Raw genomic sequence first — 23,339 nt, 5'->3', positions numbered from 1 at the left:
ACTGAGCTAGAGTCCACAGGCCCTTCTCTTCCTTCTCATGAAAGCCACAGTTCCACCTCAGTCATAAAGATCCAGCTGGTTCTTACGGGATGTTCTGACCAACTGCCTCCTCCAGCTGGCTAGACCAGCCTGTTTGTTTTCCTACTGCTTGGTTGTTGTTTGACTGTCTTTGAGAGAGGGTCTCAGTATGTAGTCCTGTTTGGCCTGGAACTCAGAGATCCTTCTGCCTCTGCCTCCTGAGTGCTAAGACTAGAGACATGTCACTACACCTGGCCTCTTTCATACTTCTTGGCAGGGTCTGGTAGGGTGAAGGGGAGTTCCCAGAGCTCCTGTCTTCAACAGAGCAGAAAACAGTCGCCTCTGCTTGGTGTCTGCACCCACTTACAACTTTTGTTTTGGCCTGGGTGGCCTTGGAGGGAGTAGAGAGAGGGCAGCACTTCCTGACACCAGAGGCTGCCTCAGGCCCTCGCATGCAGTGTGTCTGGAAGGTAGCAGCTGTGGGTCAGGTGTGTCAGGTGAGAGAGCACAACAGCTGCATGCCGACGCTGAAGTGAGGCTGCGGCCGGGCCAGGCCACTGTGCTTTCTCTGAAGATTGTCTTAGATTTGGGCATGGTGACGTATACTTGTAATCTTAGCACTCAGGAGATTGAGACAGGGGAATCTTGAGTTTGAGGTAGTGTAGGATACACGATGACACCCTGCACCAAACAGCAAAAATCCAAAGCAAAAGAAAAAGAGACCCCACTTCCTCACCAGGACAAGACAACTTCAGCCTGCTTCCTCAGAATAGGGGAGCAGGGTGAAGTGTGGGGATCAGGACACATTTTGTAGAAACCACTCTGGTATTTCAGGTCTCCAATCTGTTCTTGCTGTAACAAATTGGGGGGGGTGGGCGGGTTGTCCTGTGGTTCAGAGAGGAGCATCATAGACATGGCTGGCCTCTGTTGTCTATCTTGTATATTCAGTGTCCAGGAAGGGATGAGAGTTGAAGGTCAAAGAGCAAACAGTGCAGGCTTTTGTCTGTGGGCTGGTGTCATGCTTGAACTTTGTCCTTCCGAGTGGCCTGTGCAGGGCTGGCATGTTGAGCTGTACAGGCCCTCTTGACCCACTAGTCTCCTGGTAAACCTGATATCCTCTCTACGCAGCTCCATGCTCTTCTTGGCTTAACTTGTGGTACCCTGAGAGGCTGCCATTCTCCTGAGTGACTGATGATGTCTGTTTTCCAGAGACACTATGGATAGTGTGAAGCAGAGTGCAGCCCTTTGCTTGTTGCGTCTATACAGGACATCACCTGACCTAGTTCCTATGGGTGACTGGACATCCCGAGTGGTACACCTCCTCAATGACCAGCACTTGGTAAGTGTCTGTGTTTCATTCCACTGTTCACCATCTAGTAACCTTTTCAGAAGAGCACTGTAGAATTGGCCTTTTGAGACTCTCAGGATGATGAAGGTCTCCTCTGCAGCTAGACACATAGGCTGCCAGCCTCTCCCTGCAGCAAGGCATTCTCCAGGGATTCCATCTATTCAGGGTGATTCCCATTCAGCGTCTATGTCCTTATAAGCTGCTTGTGTGGGACTGTGACGGGTGTGTTCCACCTCTTGGTGAAGCTTCAGCGTGCCAGTATTACTAAATTACCCACTTTATAGAAGAGGACTGGAGGTTTGTAATGGTGACTATGGCTGCTCAGCTGGATGGGAAACAGCTGTGGGCCATGGCCTCTGCTGCTTGGACTGCTGAGCAAGTGAGTCTAATGGGGTCAGGCAAGTGTGTTGGCTAGTTACTTTTCCCCCCAGGAAGATCTGCTGTTAAGTTAAAGATTGTTACATGAACATTCAGAGGACAGTAGATGGGGCTTGCATTGGACATTTTACTGTGTAATGGCAGCCGATCAAGCTGTCCTTGTGTTGTGACTTCTTGTGCTTGTTGAGAGAGGAGTTGAGTAGATCTTGAAGGGAGTTCAGAGAAGGCAAGGGCCCTGGAGGTGAGCCAGTAATGCTGCTTTATGAGTGGGCCCTGAGCACTGGTGCAGATAGCTTAGACCCTGCAGGTTTGAGTACCATCTGGGGTCAGAAGATGTTGCTGGAGGCCATCAACTGTGCCAGCTAAATGGTAGTTCATCATCAGTAGACTTGGTAAATTGTAAACAGTGGGAATTTCCCAGTTTTTTTTTTTTTTTTTTTTTTTTTGTCGAGACAGGATTTCTCTGTGTAGCCTTGGCTGTCCTGGAACTCTCTTAGAATGGCCTTGAACTCACAGAGACCTGCCTGCCTCTGTCTCCTGGGTTCTGGGATTAAAGGTGTTTGCCACTACCACCAGGTAGGAATTTCTCAGTCTTACAGCCGAGGAAACCAAGGCTCAGAAAGATTAAGATTCTTGTAGCCATAGTGGTCCAGACTTAAACCAGCTTTTCAGAGGCTGTGAGAGTCAGGTGTCATGCCTTGGTGCAGGTGAGCCACCTGTGAAGAGCACTGAGCAGCATTTACTCTGGTAAGACGTCAGATGCTTTCGTATAGCTTGGTGACCTCTTCTGAGAACAGTGTATAATCCCAAGGCCAAGGATCTGCAGGTGAGATCAAGACCACACAGAGGCCTCTCAGTAGAGGGATATACTGGTAAGGAGGCAGGGGTCAGCCCTTGACCCCTAAGGGTGGTGAGATGGAACAGATGACTTAGAGCTATGAGGACTGAATGGCCATCTGGGGAAGAGATTTGAAGAGGGAGCAAAAGGCCAGGGTTGCCCTATATCCACCTGAGGCCAGGGGATACTTGAGGACCATGTGTTTGTATATGGCAGTGTGCTTCTTGTTTTTAGCTTCCTGTGACATCATAGAAGAACAAACCGTGATGTGAAGAGAAGTTGAGTCAGTGGCCAATAGTTAGGTGTTTGCACATAGCTTGAGTAGCTGTATTTCTTATGAATTTGGCCTATTCCAAATGCTAGGAATCCTGAAGTACCTGACTGTTGCATGAATCCTAAATGGTCTTTATAAAAACCCAGAGCCAGATACCTGGGGTAAATAATAAAATATCAGAGCAAGCCACAGCCACTCCTCAGCCAAAAGGGGAAGATCCTATCTCCATGAATCTTCAGACTGAATGCCCTAAGTCCTCAGCTGAAAGGGGGACGAACTCCCACCTTATATTCCTTTCTCTGCCCAGCCATATCACTTCCTGTCTCAACTTTCCTAGTTTTGGCATTAAAGGCCTGTGACTCCCAAGTACTAGGATTAAAGGTGTGAGCCATCACCACCTGGCTCTGTTTCTCTTTTAGACTGGATTAATCTCGTATAGTCCAGGGTGGCCTTGAACTCACAGAGATTGGTCTGCCTCTGCCTCCCAAGTGCTAGGATTAAAGGTGTCACCACTGCCTGGCCTCTGGCTAACTCTGTGGCTGGCCCCATCCTCTGCTCTTCAGACAAGCTTTATTTGTTAGAGGATATACAAAATATCACCACACCTGCCTCCTAACCTGATGGAATTTACTTTTGGTTTTGAACCAGTGTCTTGCTATATAGCTTGGACTGGCCTTAAAGAAACATTTCTTCCCCTTTCTCTGAAGTGCTATGATTACAGGTGTGCCATACTGCCAGACTAGAGATTTCTTAACCAAAATCTTTCAAGAGATAATGTACTAGAAATGGCTATTTGTTTTCCTGGGACAGTGGTAGACCTAAGGCCTTGTGGGGGAACTGCCGTGCTGCACTGGGGTTTCAGCTCCTCCAGTCTGAGTCGGTAGGGTGTGGGGACTCGGCAGGGGACCAGTCTTCAGCCCTGGGTCTGGGACCTATCCAAGTTAAGATACAGCAGAACTGTGAAAATTCAAGTGAGTTGGAAGGTTCTGTCTCCCACTACAGTGGGCACAGTGATTTAAATGAAAAGCAACTGGAACAGATGGGGACAGAGGCACACAGGTGACAAACAGAATAGGGCTCACAGGTTTTCCAGTTGCAGCCCTGCTTCACCTGCAAGTACCTGGGCCAAGCTAGACTAGATTGCCAGTCTCCAGAGAGAAGGTGGACCCAGAAGGAGCCAGTTCGCCCTGCCTCAGTTTTGCAAACCTCACGGGGCAGTCAGGGCAGGCTTGGGGCTCGCTCAGGTGGCTGTGTACCGTAGATTGTACTTATATGTACTGTTACCTGTGGTGCCTGTGGGCCTCTTGATTGGAGTTTTTGTCTTTCAGGGTGTGGTGACTGCTGCAACTAGCCTCATTACCACACTGGCCCAGAAGAATCCTGAGGAGTTCAAGACTTCTGTCTCCCTAGCCGTCTCTCGACTGAGCAGAGTAAGTCCATGGTGGGGACAGACACATAGCAGGGGATCTTGATCTTCATTGCTTGACTGAAGTATTTCTTTATGCTTTAGAATGCAGCATCTTTGGCCCAGTTTGTAAATTCCAGGATAAAAATTATCTCTGCCAGTTCTTGATGTTTCTTTCTCTGTTAGTTGAGAAGCACCCTGCCCTATTCAGTGTGGGGGGCAGCTGCCAGTGGCAAGCATTCTCCTGTCCCCTCTCCTAAACAGGAGAGCCTGTTAGCTGGTGTCCTCCCTACCCACCTTCACTGTAGCTAGGACTGGCCCTGGCTTTGTTGTTGTTTTTTTTTTTTTTTTTGGTTTTTCGAGACAGGGTTTCCTCTGTGTAGCTTTGCGCCTTTCCTGGAACTCACTTGGGTAGCCCAGGCTGGCCTCGAACTCACAGAGATCCTCCTGGCTCTGCCTCCCGAGTGCTGGGATTAAAGGCGTGCACCACCACTGCCGGCCTGGCCCTGGCTTTGTGTCCTGGATTTTGTCAGCGGGTCTGTGCGGCATGTTTATTGTATGTGTCTATCTGGCAGCCTTGGGTGTGAACCCCTCACTTTTGTTTGGAGTAGCTGTTACTACTTTTCTGATTCTGCAAAGAAGTGGCCATTCGATGGGCTGCAGTATAGTCATCCCTGTTCTCTCAAGTCTTTTGTTACTTTCTGCTTGGAGATGGTCATTAGTGATGGACTGGGAGCAGCCCAGGATGTTTCGTGGTCTATGTGTGAAATGTTGGAAGCTGTAGGATGGCATTGCTCAGGCTGTAGGGTGTTCAGTAGCTTCTGCACTAGTTGCTGTGACACCTGCAGCAGTGTGGCTGGTTCCTCTGATTTGGTCTGGCCTGAGGGTGCTCACACTGGCCTCTTGGACTTGGATTTTTTTTTTTTTTTTTTTTTTTTTTGTTTTTCGAGACAGGGTTTCTCTATGTAGCTTTGCGCCTTTCCTGGAACTCACTTGGTAGCCCAGGCTGGCCTCGAACTCACAGAGATCCGCCTGCCTCTGCCTCCCAAGTGCTGGGATTAAAGGCGTGCGCCACCACCGCCCGGCCTGGACTTGGATTTTGTTGTGATAGGGCCTGGTGTCACGGAGACTGGGAAGCATTCACATGGATTTGCACTGTCGGCTGCATTGGATTGGAACATACAACTTGCCACTATTTACCCTTTGTTGTTCTTAAAAGGTAGTGGGTGTATATGGCCTTCCTTGATCTGTGTGCAGAAGTTAGTGCGACATGCTATTTGGCTTTCTTGTTGCTTTGAGACAGGCTCTAACCGTGCAGCCCAGACTGGCCTTGAACTGACGAACTTTCCTCCATGGCTAGGTGTATTACCATGTCACTGTTTTGTAGAGTCCTCTGGTTAGAGACTTAAGTTGCTGAGCCTCCTCTGGTCAGAGCACTAAATCCTGCTTGAGAAGTCAGCTGCTCTGAGGCCCCTCCTAGGTGGCACAGCTGGCCCTGTACAGATGTGAGGGACCCAATACCCTGGACCACATTGGAGAGCCTGCTACTCTGCGAGTTCTACTTCCTGTTCTCCCTACACTGCTCTCTGAAGCTTTGCCAGTCTTTGGTCTCACAAATCATCTGTGTACCTGGTCCCTACCCCCAAAATCCCATGGGGTCATGTGCCTTTACAAACAAGGTGTCTCTGTAACCCTTTGTAGCTTTTCTTTTTCTTCTTTTCTTTTCTTTTCTTTTTTTTTTGAGACAGAGTTTCTCTGTAGCTTTAGACCATGTCCTGGAACTTGCTCTGTAGACCAGGCTGGCCTTGAACTCAGAGATCCATCTGCCTCTGCCTCCTGAGTGCTGGGATTAAAGGTGTGTGCCACCCATCGCCAGGTGTCCACGTTAGTATATTGGATAGGATATGCTATTGCTGTACCGCTTCAAGGTTGGAATGGTCTTCCAGTCACCACTTGCTGGCCTTAGTTCCAGGTCTTGAGGAAGCTGTCCCAGGACCCTGTTGCCACAGCCATGCCATCCCCAGTCACCCCCAAGTGCCTTACATATTAGACAGCTCTGTTTTAAAATGCTGTTCTCAGAGATTGCTTAAAATTTTTACTTTTTTACTTTTTTTTTTTTTTTTTTTTTTTTTTTTTTTTTTTGAGATTCAGGGGATTTAATCTAGTACCTTGTGTATGCTAGGTAAACATTCCACTGCTGAGCTGTATTACAAGTCAAGAATTTGTACTTTAACTATTATATGAGTTATCTTTTTTGTTTTTTTTTTTTTTTTGAGACAGAGTTTCTTTGTGTAGTTTTGATGCCTGTCCTGGATCTTGCTCTGTAGACCAGGCTGGCCTTGAACTCACAGAGATCTGCCTGGCTCTGCTTCCCGAGTATGCGCCATCACTAACCGGCATATGATGTTTGTTATCTTATGCAACTGATTAAACAAAAATTTTTTGGGGCCAGGTTTGGTGGCACCTGTCTTTAATCCCAGAACTTGGGAGACAGAGCCATGAGTTCAAGGCTAGCCAGGGATACATAGTGAGACTCTGTCTCAAAAAAAAAAAAAAAAAAAAAAAAAATTTAGTGTGGTGGAATACATATAAAATCTATTATTCTGACTTTAAAATGTATATAGTTCATTTGGTGTTAATTAGATCCATAACTCTGTCTATTGCTACAACTTCATTTTTAATATGTATTTATTATTTGTGCACACTTGTGAGCCATGTATGTCATGGCATGCATGTGGAGGTCAGAGGTCAGCTTGTGGGTGTCAGTTCTCTCCTTCCATGTGGGTCCCAGGGATCAAACTCAGGTCATTAGGCTTAACTGTAAGCACCTTTACCTGCTGAGCCATCTCACTGGTCCTCTATTTGTCTTTTCACTCTGTAAACTTGTCCTCGTTAGACACTGATACTCCACTTATCCCCTTGCCAACCTTTGGCACTTTCTACATGACTGTCTCTGGCTTTGACAACCCTGGCTACCTCACGCAAGTAGAATCACATAATATTTTCCATTTAACATAATGCCCTTAGGGTCCACCTGTGTCGCTAGACTTCTCAGTATTTTCTTTCTTCCTAGGCCTGAATAATTACTTAAGATTGTGTGTGTGTGTGTGTGTGTGTGTGTGTGTGTGTGTGTGTGTGTGTGTGTATATGCATACTGCTCACAGAGGTTAGAGAGAGATGGGTCCCTAAGGAGCTGAAGTTACAAGCAGTTATGAGCCACCCAACATGGGTGTTGGGAACTGAACTAAGGTCCTCTGGAATAGCAGTATGTCCTCTTAACCACTAAACTGTCTCTTCAGCTCTGAGGGATGAATAATATTCTGTCTCATATGCATTTTGCTAACTCCTCAGCCTTGGGCTACCTGGCTGCTGGGTTGCCATGTTTTGGCTGCTGTGGATAGTGCTGTTGTAAATGTGGCTTGGCTGCGTATAATGTGTCTCCTACATGCTGCTTTTTCTTTTGGGAGTGGAGTTGCTGGATTATATGCTAATTTCATTATTTATTTATTTTTGTTTTTTGTTTCTTGAGACAGAGTTTCTCTGTGTAGCTTTGTGCCTTTCCTGGATCTTGCTCTGTAAACCAGGCTGGCCTCGAACTCACAGAGATCTGCCTGGCTCTGCCTCCCCAGTGCTGGGATTAAAGGCTTGCACCACCACTGCCAGGTGCTAATTTTATTTTTAAAAGAAACTGACATAGTTTGCAGAGTACCTACACCATTTTACATCTCCATCAATGGTACACAAGGGTCTAATTTCTCTTCATCCTCACTAATGTTTGTCTTTTTTTTTTTTTTTAAGATTTATTATGTATAAAGTGCTTTGTCTGCATGTGTGCCTGCAGGCCAGAAGAGGCACCAGATCTCATTACAAGTGGCTGTGAGCCACCATGTGGTTGCTGGGAATTGAACTCAGGACCTTGGAAGAGCAGTCGGTGCTCTTAACCACTGAACCATCTCTCTAGCCCTAATGTTTGTCTTTTAGTGTGTATGTGTGTGTACATCATGACTCATGTGGAGGTCAGAGGACAACCTTTAGGCATTGGTTCTCCTATTTTTTTTTTTTTTTTTGTTTTTTTTTGTTTTTTTTTGGTTTTTTTCGAGACAGGGTTTCTCTGTGTAGCTTTGCGCCTTTCCTGGGACTCACTTGGTAGCCCAGGCTGGCCTCGAACTCCCTAGAGAGAGATCCGCCTGGCTCTCCCTCCCGAGTGCTGGGATTAAAGGTGTGTGCCGCCGCCGCCGCCGCCGCCGCCGCCGCCGCCGCCGCCGCCTCCTCCGCCACCCGGCTTCCTATTTTTTTTTTTTTTAAATAAATTTTTATTTTATGTGCATTGGTGTTTTGCCTGCATGTGTGTTTGTGTGAGGGTGTTGGATCCTCTGGAATTGAAGTTACAGTCTGTTGTGGGCTGCCATGTGGTTGCTGGGAATTGAACTCAGGACCTCTGGAAGAGCAGCCAGTGCTCTTAACCACTGAGCCACCTCTCCAGCCCCTCCCATTTTTTTAAAAAAGGATTTATTTTTATTTTAATTTTGTTTAGCTTTGTCTGTTTGCATGTGGGTATGTACATGAGACATGAGATCCTCTAGAGGTGGAGTTACAAGTAGTCATGAGCTGCCTGATGTGGGTCTGGGATCTGAACTTGGGGCCTCTAGAAGAAACACTGAGCCATCTCTCTAGCTCTCTCCTCCCATCTTTACATGGGTTCCAGGGATTGGTCTCAGGTTGTCAGGCTTGTGAGACAGACAAGTGCTTTTACCCACTGAGCCATTTGGACCACCCTCCCGTCCTCCCTTATTTGAGACAAGGTTTTGCTCTGTAGCCTAGGCTGGTCTTGAATTGGAGATCTCCCCCCACCCCCAAGTGCCGGGATTATAGGTATGCACCATCATGTTACTATGCTGGCATGTTTTATTTTTTGTTCATGCTTTTCCTCACAGTTGTGGTTGTGACCTGTGATCTTGATTTGCATTTTCCTATTGATGAAGTTGGGCATCTTTTCATTGCTTATTGGCCATGTCCTTATCTCATCTGCAGAAGTGGCAAGTCTCGGGGTCGTGTCCCCCCCCCCCCAGGTGGTGTTGGGATTGAACCTGAGTCTGTGGAAGTTTTTCTATCACTGAGCTACATCTCTAGCCCCCTTTCTATTGCAGCTTCATGGACTATATCTGAGGTGTGCTGTATTGACTGTACTAATTCCTCTGAAAGCATTCACTTTTGATTTTCTTGGTCTTCTCTATTGCGTTTTCCTATGTTGTTCCTGTTTATGTCTTTGTCTTATTTCTTCCTAAACATTCAAGAGTTATCCTTGCCTTCCTGTTGTAAATAAATTCATTTAAAGCTTCAGGTTTCTCTTTGAGCATGATGTAGCTGGAAAGAACATGTTGGAAAGACAAATCATATTTTTGCTTCTCTGTGCATTTCCTGGAAGTGGTTTGTTTGGGGCTTGTTTTTGCCTTGTTTGGCTGCTTGTTGTCAAGTTCTTGCCCTGTTTAGTCCTTTCCTGACTCTCCAGCTACATCAGGATGAGCTTTCTAGAATGTGCTCACATGGCTAAAGGTCACACGGGTGCACTTTTAGGGATGGAGCAACTCTGAGTCCCTAGAGAGAGGTAATAGGCAGCCAGGTGTGGTGGTGTCGGGCTTTAATCCCAGCACTCAGGAGGCAGAGGTGGTTGGGCCTCTGAGTTCCAGGACAGCCTGGGCTACAAAGCGAGTTCCAGGACAGCCAGGGCTGTTGCACAGAGAAACCCTGTCTCAAAAAACAGCAGCAACAACAAAAAAGGTACATGAGGTGGAGAGGACACGGAGCTGTCCGTGGAGACAGCTATTGTCACAGCTAGGCAAGGGGACATACTGGATTAGGAGGTGGAGATTTTAAGTAGAGCAAGTACTGCCTGGCTCAACAAGCTCACAGCATGGCTCAGGCTTGGGCTTTGGGTGTGGGTCAGAATGTTAGCTTCTTAGGTTGTTGCCTCCCTTCTGAGTGGCCCTGAGGCACTTTCTTTAGTGTGTGTTCAGTTTCTAGCCCACGAAGAAAAGACTGACTTCCTTCTTCAGGTGTCAGTGTTTAGTACTAAGGGGTGGTTGCTGCTTGGTTATTGCTTGGAAGCAGCCTTGGTCATCTGTGCCTCAGGGCACCGTAGCCCTCGTGGTGACAGCATTTGGAGTTGTCCTCTGAAAGGGGTGCACCGTCCCTTTCAGTGTGAGCTGATGTGGCCACGCCAGCTTCTTTTCAAGGGGAGACAGGAAACGGTATTGAAATAGCCAACACTGCACACTACTGTCCTCAGAAGGCATGTCCAGGGAACCAGTGTGGCTCTCCTAAGGGTCCCCCCAGAGGCTCCTGAGGACAGTGCCTGTTATGCACTCACCTCTTTTACAGATCGTGACGTCTGCATCGACGGATCTTCAGGATTATACTTACTACTTTGTCCCAGCTCCTTGGCTGTCAGTCAAACTTCTGAGGCTGCTGCAGTGCTACCCACCCCCAGGTAATGTTCCCTACAGCCCTTCTAGGTGTTTTTTTTTTTTTTTTTTTTTTACAGCAGCCCCCTCTCCCCTGCAAGTAGTATTCCCCATATCCCCTCCTTGGTGCTCCCTGCAGCCCCCTACTCCATGACCACAGACTCAGTTCACCCCAGACTCTTTATGAGGGAGAATTTAATTCCTTAGTTGATCAAAGTCTTGTTTATTAGATTTAAAAATTTATTAGGTGCTTCAGAGAGAGGTCAAATTAGTGCTGGCATGATAGACAACAAGGACTTGAGTTCAGTCTGAAACCAGCATGAAAAGCCAGGCTTAGTAGTACATACTTGTAATCCTAGTAGCAGGAGGAAGAGACAGGAGGATCTAGTATAAGCTACTGGCAAGGTCCCAGTGAGTGACCCTACCTCAAAAGTGTGGATGTGGATGGAACCTGAGGCTGACCCCCTCCCACATGCACATATATCCACACATAAAATTCATTGGGAGCCTTGGTTATGTTCTGTCCTCTTCCTCCTTCTCTTTTTTGCAATAGGTTGTTTTTTGGTTTTTGGTTTTTCCAGGCAAGGTTTCTGTGTAACAGCTCTGGCTTTCCTGGAACTCACTTTGTAGACCAGACTGGCTTGAACTCACAGAGATCCTCCTACCTCTGCCTCCCAAGCGCTGGGATTAAAGGTGTGCACCACATTGCCTGGCTGCAATAGGTTCTTATTGTACAGCCTAGACTGTACTGGAATTCACTGTAATCTTCCTGCTTCAGCCTCCCAAGTGCTAGGATAACAGGCTCCCACCACTATGACTCGAATTTGCTCTCTATAGGTTTTTGTTTTATTAGTTTTTACATTTACATTTATTAGTTTTCATATTTTACAGTGTGTGTGTGTGTGTGTGTGTGTGTGTGTGTGTGTGTGTATGTATGTTTGTGGGTGCATGTGCCACAACATGCATGCAGAGGTCAGAGGGCAACTTGTGGGTGTTGTTGGTTCTCTCTTTCCACATGTGGGTTCTAAGGATTGAGCTCAGGTTAGAGTACTGATAGCTCTTCCAGAGGACCTGGGTTCAATTTCCAGCACCCACATGGCAGCTCACAACAGTCTGGGACCTGTTTGACAAATTGATGGGAAATGCCTTTATCCACTGAACTGTCTCACTGGCCCTAGTTTTGTTCTTCTTTTTTTTAACTTTATTTTTATTTCTTTATTTTTATGTGCATTAGTGGTTTAGACAGTACTCTAAACCACTGAGCCATCTCTCCAGCCTTCCTAGTTTTGTTCTTAATGAGACAGGGTCTTAAGTAATAACTCAGTCTGTTCTTGGACTTACTGTATAGTCTTGACCTCCTAATCCTTCTGCCCCTGTCTTCTGAGTGCTCTGAAACAAGTGTGTACCACCATGGCTGGCTTTAGTTTTTGCACATTGTTTTTTCTTTCTGCTTTGAACCAAATTAAAAAATTTCTTCCTCTTTATGTTGCTGTATATTTTCTCTATTTCTGTGGGTAATAACAGAAAAAAGTCTCCTTGTCTCTGAAGCTTCTTAGATGTTTCACCCATAACTCTTGGATTTTATGACTAATATACTCTTGTCTCAGTGGAGGTACTTTGTGCCATCTGAATGAGAAGCAGGTGTGGCTACCACAGCTGCTCTGTCTGCACCTCATGTTTATGACACTGAACAGGGAGCTGTCCCATGGCAATTAACAAATGCTCCCCGCTGTATCTGCAGCTGGGAATAACTGTCAATAGGACCAACAGTGTGTTGGAGGCCTCTTGCCCAGGTGTGGGGTTGGGCCGGTGGGATGTATGCTTTGGTAGCCCAGCCGACAGTTGTGTCTTGCCCAGAAGACCCTGCGGTGCGTGGCCGTCTGACTGAGTGCTTGGAGACCATCCTGAACAAGGCCCAGGAGCCACCCAAGTCTAAGAAGGTCCAACACTCAAATGCCAAGAATGCTGTTCTGTTTGAGGCCATCAGCCTGATCATCCATCATGACAGGTGAGCCACTGTCAGCAACACATCACTCTCAGAGATAGCAGGTGGAGGCTGGCACTTGGTGTCTGTTGTTTGTACAGATGCTGACAGGTAGCTTCCTTCTAGGCTTGGCCTGTGTCAGGTAAGACCACTGACTCCTCATGCTTCTCCAGCTGATGTTCCGTCTCTGGCCACAGGATGTCCCCTCTAGATACTTTGGCCGTAGCATCTTCCCTAGAGCTGCTGTGTCCCTGTCACCAAGAGGCTTCTCTGAAAGGAAGAGGTACCTGTATGCTGTTAGCTTTGCTGCTCAGGAAGGCACACTCCAGTATTCCTGGGTCTCCTGAATCCTGACTCCCAGCCCCTGTAGAGGACCATGGCTGGGTCACAGGCAGTGGTGGTCTTACATAGCAGAGGCTTGCTTCTGGTCTTTTATGCTCAACCCTGGTGGCATGCCCTCGTGTATGCTGGTGGCACTGTGCTCTGGATCTGTGCCAGAGGCATGAGGCTCAGGAGCAGGGCTGTAGAAGACAGCAACTCTAGCCTGGTTGGAATCAGCTGTTTTTACTAAATCCTTTAGATAAATGTTACTGGGACAGAAACAGTTTGTCAAACTGGAGCAGGGTTGAGAATGAACTGTTAAAAACAATGTGAAGGCGATCTTATTTGTTCTTTTTGTTTGTTTGTTTTCTGTTTTTTCAAGACAGGGTTTCTCTGTGTATTTGGTGCCTGTTTTGAATCTTGCTCTGTAGACCAGGCTGGCCTCAAACTCACAGAGATCTGCCTGGCTCTGCCTCCCAAGTGCTGGGGTTAAAGGCGTGTGCCACCACTGTCCAGCCCTTATTTAAGAAACATGTGTAAGGAGGAATTGTGACAATTTGTCCTGAGTTCCCCATTAGCCCTCACCACTTACTGTTTGCCCTAGCCTGGTCCAATTTCCTGCACAGCCCTGCTCTAGGCTGGCTGCTGTTCAGGTCACTTTTCTGGGCACAACTTGAAGACAGTGAAGCCTTGGTCTACCAGAGCTTTCTGGAGTCCACACTGGAGTAGGGGAAATCCTACAGACTCACTAGAAAGTCACCCCTCTTCATTGTAACCCCTCTTTACAACCCTTCATTGTACTCCTTCCTTACAGCACCCCTTCCTCACTCTCACTTCTCACTGCACTTCTACTACCTCCTTACTGTGCCTCTCCTCACTGCATCTCGTCCTTACTATGCCCCCTCCTCACTGCATCTCCTCCTTACTGTGCCCCCTCCTCACTGCATCTCCTCCCCACTGCATCTCCTCCTTACTGTGCTCCTCCCCACTGCATCTCCTCCTTACTGTGCCCCTCCTCACTGCATCTCCTCCTTACTGTGCCCCTCTCCACTGCATCTCCTCCTTACTATGTCCCTCCTCACTGCATCTCCTCCTTACTGTGTCCCTCTCCCCTGCATCTCCTCCTTACTGTGTCCCTCTCCTCACTGTATCTCCTCCTTACTGTGTCCCTCCCCACTGCATCTCCTCCTTACTGTGCCCCCTCCTCCCTGCATTTCCTCCTTATTGTGTCCCTCCTCCCTGCATCTCCTCCTTACTGTGTCCCTCCTCACTGCATCTCCTCCTTACTGTGCCCCTCCCGACTGTATCTCCTCCTTACTGTGCCCCTCCTCACTGCATCTCCTCCTTACTGTGCCCCCTCCCCACTGCATCTCCTCCTTACTGTGCCCCTCCTCACTGCATCTCCTCCTTACTGTGCCCCTCCCCACTGCATCTCCTCCTTACTGTGTCCCTCCCCACTGCATCTCCTCCTTACTGTGCCCCCTCCTCCCTGCATTTCCTCCTTACTGTGTCCCTCCTCACTGCATCTCCTCCTTACTGTGCCCCTCCCGACTGTATCTCCTCCTTACTGTGCCCCTCCGACTGTATCTCCTCCTTACTGTGCCCCTCCCCACTGCCATCTCCTCCTTTCTGTGCCCCCTCCCCACTGCATCTCCTCCTTACTGTGCCCCTCCCACTGCATCTCCTCCTTACTGTGCCCCCTCCCCACTGCATCTCCTCCTTACTGTGCCCCTCTCCCTGCATTTCCCTCCTTACTGTGTCCCCCCCACTGCAGCATCTCCTCCTTACTGTGCCCCTCCCCACTGCATCTCGTCCTTACTGTGTCCCTCCTCACTGCATCTCCCTTACTGTGCCGCCTCCCTCCCTGCATTTCCTCCTTACTGTGGTCCCTCCTCACTGCATCTCCTCCTTACTGTGCCCTCCCGACTGTATCTCCTCCTTACTGTGCCCCCTCCCCACTGCATCTCCTCCTTACTGTGCCCCCTCCCACTGCATCTCTCCTTACTGTGCCCCTCCCCACTGCATCTCGTCCTTACTGTGTCCCTCCTCACTGCATCTCCTCCTTACTGTGCCCCCTCCCCACTGCATCTCCTCCTTACTGTGCCCCTCCCCACTGCATCTCCTCCTTACTGTGCCCCCTCCCCACTGCATCTCCTCCTTACTGTGTCCCTCCCCACTGCATCTCCTCCTTACTGTGCCCCTCCCCACTGCATCTCCTCCTTACTGTGCCCCCTCCCCACTGCATCTCCTCCTTACTGTGCCCCCTCCCCACTGCATCTCCTCCTTACTGTGCCCCCTCTCCCCTGCATTTCCTCCTTACTGTGTCCCTCCCCACTGCATCTCCTCCTTACTGTGCCCCCTCTCCCCTGCATCTCCTCCTTACTGTGCCTCTCCTCACTGCATCTCCTCCTTACTGTGTCCCTCCTCACTGCATCTCCTCCTTACTGTGCCCTCCTCACTGCATCTCCTCCTTACTGTGTCCCTCCTCACTGCATCTCCTCCTTACTGTGTCCCTCCTCACTGCATCTCCTCCTTACTGTGCCCCTCCTCACTGCATCTCCTCCTTACTGTGCCCCTCCCCACTGCATCTCCTCCTTACTGTGCCCCCTCCCCACTGCATCTCCTTACTGTGTCCCTCCCCACTGCATCTTCTCCTTACTGTGCCCCTCTCCACTGCATCTCCTCCTTACTGTGCCCCCTCCCCACTGTATCTCCTCCTTACTGTGCCCCCTCCCACTGCATCTCCTACTTACTGTGTCCCTCCTCACTGCATCTCCTCCTTACTGTGCCCCCTCCCCACTGCATCTCCTCCTTACTGTGCCCCTCTCCACTGCATCTTCTCCTTACTGTGCCCCTCTCCACTGCATCTCCTCCTTACTGTGCCCCCTCCCCACTGCATCTCCTCCTTACTGTCTCTCCCCACTGCATCTCCTCCTTACTGTGTCCTCCTCACTGCATCTCCTTCTTACTGTGCCCTTCCCCACTGCATCTCCCCCTTACTGTGCCTCCTCCCCACTGCATCTCCTTACTGTGTCCCTCTCCACTGCATCTCCTCCTTACTGTGCCCCTCCTCACTGCATCTCCTCCTTACTGTGCCCCTCCTCACTGCATCTCCTCCTTACTGTGCCCCTCCCGACTGTATCTCCTCCTTACTGTGCCCCTCCCCACTGCATCTCCTCCTTACTGTGCCCCCTCCCCACTGCATCTCCTCCTTACTGTGCCCCTCCTCACTGCATCTCCTCCTTACTGTGCCCTCCCCACTGCATCTCCTCCTTACTGTGTCCTCCCCACTGCATCTCCTCTTACTGTGCCCCTCCTCCTGCATTTCCTCCTTACTGTGTCCCTCCTCACTGCATCTCCTCCTTACTGTGCCCTTCCCCACTGCATCTCCTCCTTACTGTGCCCCTCCCGACTGTATCTCCTCCTTACTGTGCCCCTCCCGACTGTATCTCCTCCTTACTGTGCCCCCTCCCCACTGCATCTCCTCCTTACTGTGCCCCCTCCCCACTGCATCTCCTCCTTACTGTGCCCCCTCCCCACTGCATCTTCTCCTTACTGTGTCCCTCCTCACTGCATCTCCTCCTTACTGTGCCCCCTCCCCACTGCATCTTCTCCTTACTGTGCCTCTCCTCACTGCATCTCCTCCTTACTGTGCCCCCTCTCCCCTGCATTTCCTCCTTACTGTGTCCCTCCTCACTGCATCTCCTCCTTACTGTGTCCCTCCTCACTGCATCTCCTCCTTACTGTGTCCCTCCTCACTGCATCTCCTCCTTACTGTGCCCCTCCTCACTGCATCTCCTCCTTACTGTGTCCCTCCTCACTGCATCTCCTCCTTACTGTGCCCCTCCTCACTGCATCTCCTCCTTACTGTGCCCCTTCCCACTGCATCTTCTCCTTACTGTGCCCCCTCCCCACTGCATCTCCTTACTGTGTCCCTCCCCACTGCATCTTCTCCTTACTGTGCCCCTCTCCACTGCATCTCCTCCTTACTGTGCCCCCTCCCCACTGTATCTCCTCCTTACTGTGCCCCCTCCCCACTGCATCTCCTCCTTACTGTGCCCCCTCCCCACTGCATCTCCTCCTTACTGTGCCCCTCTCCACTGCATCTTCTCCTTACTGTGCCCCTCTCCACTGCATCTCCTCCTTACTGTGCCCCCTCCCCACTGCATCTCCTCCTTACTGTCTCTCCCCACTGCATCTCCTCCTTACTGTGTCCCTCCTCACTGCATCTCCTTCTTACTGTGCCCTTCCCCACTGCATCTCCCCCTTACTGTGCCTCCTCTCCACTGCATCTCCTTACTGTGTCCCTCTCCACTGCATCTCCTCCTTACTGTGCCCCCTCCCCACTGCATCTCCTCCTTACTGTGTCCCTCCCCACTGCATCTCCTCCTTATTGTGCCCCTCCCCACTGCATCTCCTACTTACTGTGTCCCTCCTCACTGCATCTCCTCCTTACTCTGCCCCCTCCTCACTGCATCTCCTTACTGTGTCCCTCCTTACCATGTCCTCTGTTCCTTGCAGTGAGCCAAACTTGCTCGTCCGTGCCTGCAACCAGCTGGGCCAATTCCTGCAGCACCGGGAGACGAACCTGCGCTACCTGGCTCTGGAGAGCATGTGCACACTGGCCAGCTCTGAGTTCTCTCATGAGGCTGTAAAGACCCACATCGAGACTGTCATCAATGCCTTGAAGGTGTGCTCCTTGCTGGTCATGTATGGCTGCTTTATGTGGATGCCAGAAGATTAGGAGGTGCCTCCTGTAGGCATAGATGAGTTCCTTCAACCTGTTTAGTTTGGACCCTAGGGTGTTTGCCTGTCTCTTGCTGACATGTGGGGTGGATGCAGCAATTGGGGGAGAAAGCTGTCTATCTTCCTGCAGTGAAGTCCTGCTATTCCCATGGACACAGCACCTGAGAACAGAGTTCTAGCCAAGTACCTTTACTTGAGTTTGTCTCTGTTGTGACAGTCCTGTCCCATGGGACGGATTCATGTGACACCTGCCTTAAGTCCAAGATAGTATAGTTCAGTAAACATAAGTAGTTTTCTTTTGGTCAAAAGAGGAAATATTTTGTTCTTATCTCTAGGAAGCTTCACCTTTTACAAAGCAAAACTCCTTGTCAAGGATTTTAGATTTTTTTTTTTTAAGGATTAGAATTCCAGAATTTAAAGAGCCTAGCTGAGGTTACCTGTTCTCATACCTGCTTCTGAGTGTGAGTGACATTGCTGGTGTCTTCTCTGCTTCTCTGGAACGGCACACACTGTCCACTGTACCCGCTTGTTAGGATAGTTCATTAGGGAACTGTGGATGCAGACCCTTCTTCATCTTGGTGAGTCTTCAGCTGCAGTGAAGCAGGTCTGGCCCTGGTCTGTGTTTGTATAACTCAATAGGCATTTGGTGCCTGTCTTGAATATGAGGTTGCATTCTTCCCAGTATTGATTGATGTCTGTTCTCTTCATTCCCTTTGATCACAAAGCTCTCATCTCAAGCTTCTCTAACCCTTGTTAGGTCCCTCTGCCCTGCCCTGGGTCATCCTGTACTGTTCTCTACCACTGCAGGGGCCTATAGATACCTGCACCATGCTTCTCAAGCATTGTGTGTGGTAGGGTTTCTGGAATCTCTTTCCCATGCCACCTGGAGAGAGGCCCAAGAACCTGCCTCGGAACCAGCTCCCGGGCAACACGGAAGGTGCTGGTCTGTGCCCACACAATGGAGAGGCCTTAGTGACCACCTGCTCACTCGGCCTGAGTGTAATCCTCAGAAGAGCTGGTCAGGGAGAAGGGAGAGTGAACAGACAGGGCTAGAACTGGATTATCCTGACTGATCTAAGTATGAGGGGGCAGGCAGTGAGTTGTGTGTGGGTTCCAAGTGTCCCATATATTGATAGTTAGGGGGCCCAGTAAGGGACTTGGAGATAGGGGAGCACCCTGCCTGATGGGCACAGTGCTGTAGGGTGCCCCAAGATAGCGCCTATGGAATAAATAGATGCTAGCTCATGGACTGACCTACAGCAGTGGATAGGCACTGTCCGCCAACCTGTGCTTTGCAGGAGTGGCTCTGACTCTGCCTTGTTTCCCAGACGGAACGAGACGTGAGTGTGCGGCAGCGGGCAGTGGACCTGCTCTACGCCATGTGTGACCGCAGCAACGCCCAGCAGATTGTGGCTGAGATGCTGAGCTACCTAGAGACGGCTGACTACTCCATCCGAGAGGAAATTGTGAGTCCTGCAGCCTGAGGGCTCCCCAAGCTGCTCCCTACTGTGGATATGAGTTCCAGTGGATAAAATTCCTGGGTGGTTTTCAGTGTCTGGCAGGCTTGCCTGAGTGTCTATGAGACACTAGATAAAAGATTGTTGCTGGGTGGTGATGGCACACGCCTCTAATCCTAGCACTCGGGAAGCAGAGCCAGGCGGATCTCTGTGAGTTCGAGGCCAGCCTGGACTACTAAGTGAGTCCCAGGAAAGGTACAAAGCTACACAGAGAAACCCTGTCTCGAAAAACCAAAAAAAAAAAAAAAAAAAAAAAAGATTGCTTGGCATCAGCTTCCTTGTTTCTAGCCTTCCAGTGTAGGTGTTTGGCAGTGCAGGGTGTGGTCATCTGTGCCAGGCAGGCATGAGCTGATTCGAAGCTATTAAGAAGAGTAAAATGAAATTCCCAGGCAAATGGATGGAGCTAGACAAAAATCATTCTCCATCCATCAATTGATGGACATCTAGGTTGTTTTCAGTTCCTGGCTATTATGAATAGAACAGCAATGAACATGAATGAGCAAGTATCTCTAGTAGTAGGATATTGAATCCTTTGGGTATATACCCAAGAATGGTATAGCTGGGTCTTTTTGTTTTTTTTGTTTTTTTTTTGTTTTGTTTTTGTTTTTGAGACATACCTTCTTTATGTAGCCCTGGCTATCCTGAAATCCTATGTAGATCTGTTTCTAGTTTGCTGAGGTTCTGAGAAACTGCCACACTGATTCACTGATTTCCTTAGTGGCAGTATGAGTTTGTACTTCCACCAGCAATGAATGAGTACTCCTCTTTCCCTGAATCCTCGCCAGCACGTGCTGTCATTTGTTTATTGATCTTGGACATTCTGACTGGGGTAGGATGAAATCTCAAAGTAGTTATAATTTGCATTTCCTGGATGACTAAGGATATTGAACATTTCTTCAAGTATATCTCAGCCATTTATATTTCATCTTTTGAGAACTGTCTGTTTAGTTCTGTATCCCATTTTTATTCATTCATTCATTCATTCATTCATTCATTCACTAATTTTTTTGTTTTTCGAGACAGTGTTTCTCTGTGAAACAGTTCTGGTTGTCCTGGAACTAACTCTCTGTAGACCAGGCTGGCCTTGAACTCACAGAGATCTGCCTACCTTTGTCGTCTGAGTGTTGGGATTAAAGACGTGCACCACCACCACCACCTGGCCTTGTATCCCAGTTTTAAATTGGGTTTTTCATTTTTTTGTTCTTTTTGTATATTTTAGATACACTCTATTAGATGTGTAATCCGTAAAGACTTTTTCCGATTCTCTAGTCTGTGCTTTGCTGGAATGATGGTGTCCTTGCCATACAGAAGCTTTTTTTTTGTAAGACTTTATTTATTTATTTATTTATTTATTTATTTATTTATTTATTTATTTATTAATTATACAGTGTAATGTCTGCATGTATCCTTGCAGGCCAGAAGAGGGCACCAGATCTCCTTACAGATGGTTGAGAGCCACCATGTGGTTGCTGGGAATTGAACTCAGGACCTCTGGAAGAACAGCCAGTGTTCTTAACTTCTGAGCCATCTCTCCAGCCCCATACAGAAGCTTTTAAGCTTCATGAGGTCCCATTTATTAATTGTTAGTTTTAGTGTCCATGCTGTCAGTGTGAAGAGACACCATGATCAAGGCAACTTTTAAAATAGAGAATTTAATTGGAGGCTTGTCTACAGTTTCAGAGGGTTAGTCCATGAGCATCATGGCAGCAGGGAGTGTGGTGGCAGGTGGGCAGGCATGGCTGCTGGAGCAGTAACTGAGAGCTTGTATGGCTTGCAAGTTGTAGGCAGACTGGGCCTTTAAATAAAGTTAAATAAAACTTCAAAGCCATCCTGTTCCCTCACAGTGACATACCTCCTTCAGTAAGGCCACACCTACTCCAAGGCTTTCCCAAACAGTTCCACTAACTGGAGACCAATCATTCAAATGTAAGAGCTTATGAGGACCATGTATAGGCTCATTCAAACCACCACACTTTGGAAGTGTTATGGAGTCAGGGAGGTCAGGTGATGCAGGGTTGGGGTATGGCTGACCTCAGCCGATTGTCTTGAGTGTTAGCACCTTGTCCCGGGTGCACTGTTGTGTCCCTGGAGTTGACCAGCTTTCCTCACCTGAATCAGCAGCTCTCCACTCTCTGGGCCTCTAAAGATCTGCTGAAAGCTTCCTGTCCACTCCAAACTTTAGGTCCTTCTGCAACCTGGCATAAGCTGTGTGCCAGCCTATTCTTGGTGTGTCTAGTAGCCTTGGTAGCATCTTCCTGAGGACCCTGTCTTCCCTGCAGGTGCTGAAGGTGGCCATCCTAGCCGAGAAGTATGCAGTGGACTACACTTGGTATGTGGACACCATTCTCAACCTCATCCGCATCGCAGGCGACTATGTGAGCGAAGAGGTGTGGTATCGTGTCATCCAGATTGTCATCAACCGGGATGATGTGCAGGGTTATGCTGCCAAGACAGTGTTTGAGGTATGGGGGAGAAGAGTGTGCACCCTCACTGGGGCCAGTGGTATCTGAGCTTGAGGGGACAGAGATGGGCCTCAGTGGTGTTGATTTTCTTCCTTCTTGGTCTCAGTAGTGGTTATGCCCTTCTTGAGCTAATGCCCCCGCCAAGCTGCAGCTTGCTCTCACCCTAATCTCCAAAACCATATTAGGGCTGATGGGGCTGTTGAGCAACCTACGTGCTATCCTATGCATGAGGGCCATCATATGTCTGCCGTATCTCAGGCCTGGCTGTTGGGCCCTCTGCCGTTGGCACTGCAGCCAGCTGCAGGAAGCCAGGGTCTGCCAAGGCTTTAGGAGGAAGCTCTCCTGACTTTAGAATACACCTTTCAAGGAAAGACCCAGCTGTCCTTGTTGTAGCTTCACTTTGTGCCACTGCCTGTTCTGTGGCCTAGCTCCTGGTGTTCCCTGTTTCACAGGCATTGCAGGCTCCAGCGTGTCATGAGAACTTGGTCAAAGTGGGCGGCTACATCCTGGGGGAGTTTGGAAACTTGATAGCTGGGGACCCACGATCCAGGTAAAAGACCCCAGGGGACCAGGGGTATGCACTGCACTGGACTGCCCTGCTCTCTACACTGCTTTGACATCCTGAGGGAGGAGGCGACCCCTACACTGGGAGCTGGCAGTGTGTCCTCCTTGAGGCCCTGCTTTAGCATAGGGTCCCCACTGCAGGTGCAGGCTGAGCACAAGGCAGCGCGTGAGACAGATGAGATAGTGTGACTCCCGTCTGTGCTCTCTGCCCCTCTCAAGCCCTCTGATCCAGTTCAACCTGCTCCACTCCAAGTTCCACTTGTGCAGCGTCCCCACCCGGGCACTCCTGCTGTCCACCTACATCAAGTTCGTGAACCTCTTTCCAGAGGTAAAGGCTACCATTCAGGACGTGCTGCGCAGTGACAGTCAGCTGAAGAATGCAGATGTGGAGCTGCAACAGCGGGCTGTGGAGTACCTGCGGCTGAGTACTGTTGCCAGCACGGACATCCTGGTGCGGGCTCCGGGCTGGGCTGTTTGGTGCCGGGGCCGCTGGGCTGGTGCTGGGTGCCAGGGTGGCCACACCAACCTCTAGTCTTTTCAATAGGCAACTGTCCTAGAGGAAATGCCACCCTTCCCTGAGCGTGAGTCCTCCATCTTGGCCAAGCTGAAGAAGAAGAAGGGCCCGAGCACAGTGACAGACCTGGAGGAGAGCAAGCGTGAGCGAAGCCTTGACGTGAATGGGGGCCCTGAACCTGTTCCAGCCAGCACCAGTGCTGCGGTGGGTCCCTGCCACTGTGTACCTGGCGCCCAGCAGGGCCTCATATCCCAGGGTTGGGAATGGCAGGGCTGGTGTCTGGGAAAGCTTGTGGGTAGGTACTCATAGGTGGAGTCCAGCGCTGGACATGTGGTCAGGTGTGCCCCTGAACCTAGGGTCCACAGGGCAGCTATTCTATGAGGCGAGCTTATGGCTTCTTGGGACCAGGCCAGGACCTGTGGCTCTCTGTGATGACTTATTTTTAGACCTAGACTCCACACTTCTGTAGGAGAGCTGGTGTGTGTTCTCTATAGATGTAGAAGGGTTTG

At 49.3% G+C, this 23,339-nt stretch overlaps 1 protein-coding gene across 2 annotated transcripts in view; it reads left to right on the top strand.

Moving 5' to 3' along the window:
- The window catches only part of Ap2a2 (adaptor related protein complex 2 subunit alpha 2), a 73,804-nt gene that overhangs the window by 38,650 nt on the left and 11,815 nt on the right, over positions 1 to 23,339 (top strand). The window contains exons 5-14 of one of the 2 annotated variants that reach the window (XM_028870433.1): positions 1,228 to 1,357; positions 4,185 to 4,286; positions 10,640 to 10,748; positions 12,583 to 12,730; positions 17,549 to 17,717; positions 19,102 to 19,239; positions 21,570 to 21,752; positions 22,205 to 22,302; positions 22,536 to 22,767; positions 22,861 to 23,034. In XM_028870433.1, coding sequence (XP_028726266.1) covers positions 1,228 to 1,357; positions 4,185 to 4,286; positions 10,640 to 10,748; positions 12,583 to 12,730; positions 17,549 to 17,717; positions 19,102 to 19,239; positions 21,570 to 21,752; positions 22,205 to 22,302; positions 22,536 to 22,767; positions 22,861 to 23,034 — 1,483 coding nt within the window. Of the gene's footprint in view, positions 1 to 1,227; positions 1,358 to 4,184; positions 4,287 to 10,639; positions 10,749 to 12,579; positions 12,731 to 17,548; positions 17,718 to 19,101; positions 19,240 to 21,569; positions 21,753 to 22,204; positions 22,303 to 22,535; positions 22,768 to 22,860; positions 23,035 to 23,339 lie in introns of both variants that reach the window. The other variant, XM_028870428.1, reaches the window with a different exon arrangement.

Source organism: Peromyscus leucopus, chromosome 1 (assembly GCF_004664715.2).
Source record: "Peromyscus leucopus breed LL Stock chromosome 1, UCI_PerLeu_2.1, whole genome shotgun sequence".
NCBI classification, from domain to species: domain Eukaryota; kingdom Metazoa; phylum Chordata; class Mammalia; order Rodentia; family Cricetidae; genus Peromyscus; species Peromyscus leucopus.
This window is presented reverse-complemented; position numbering and strand designations above follow the sequence as displayed.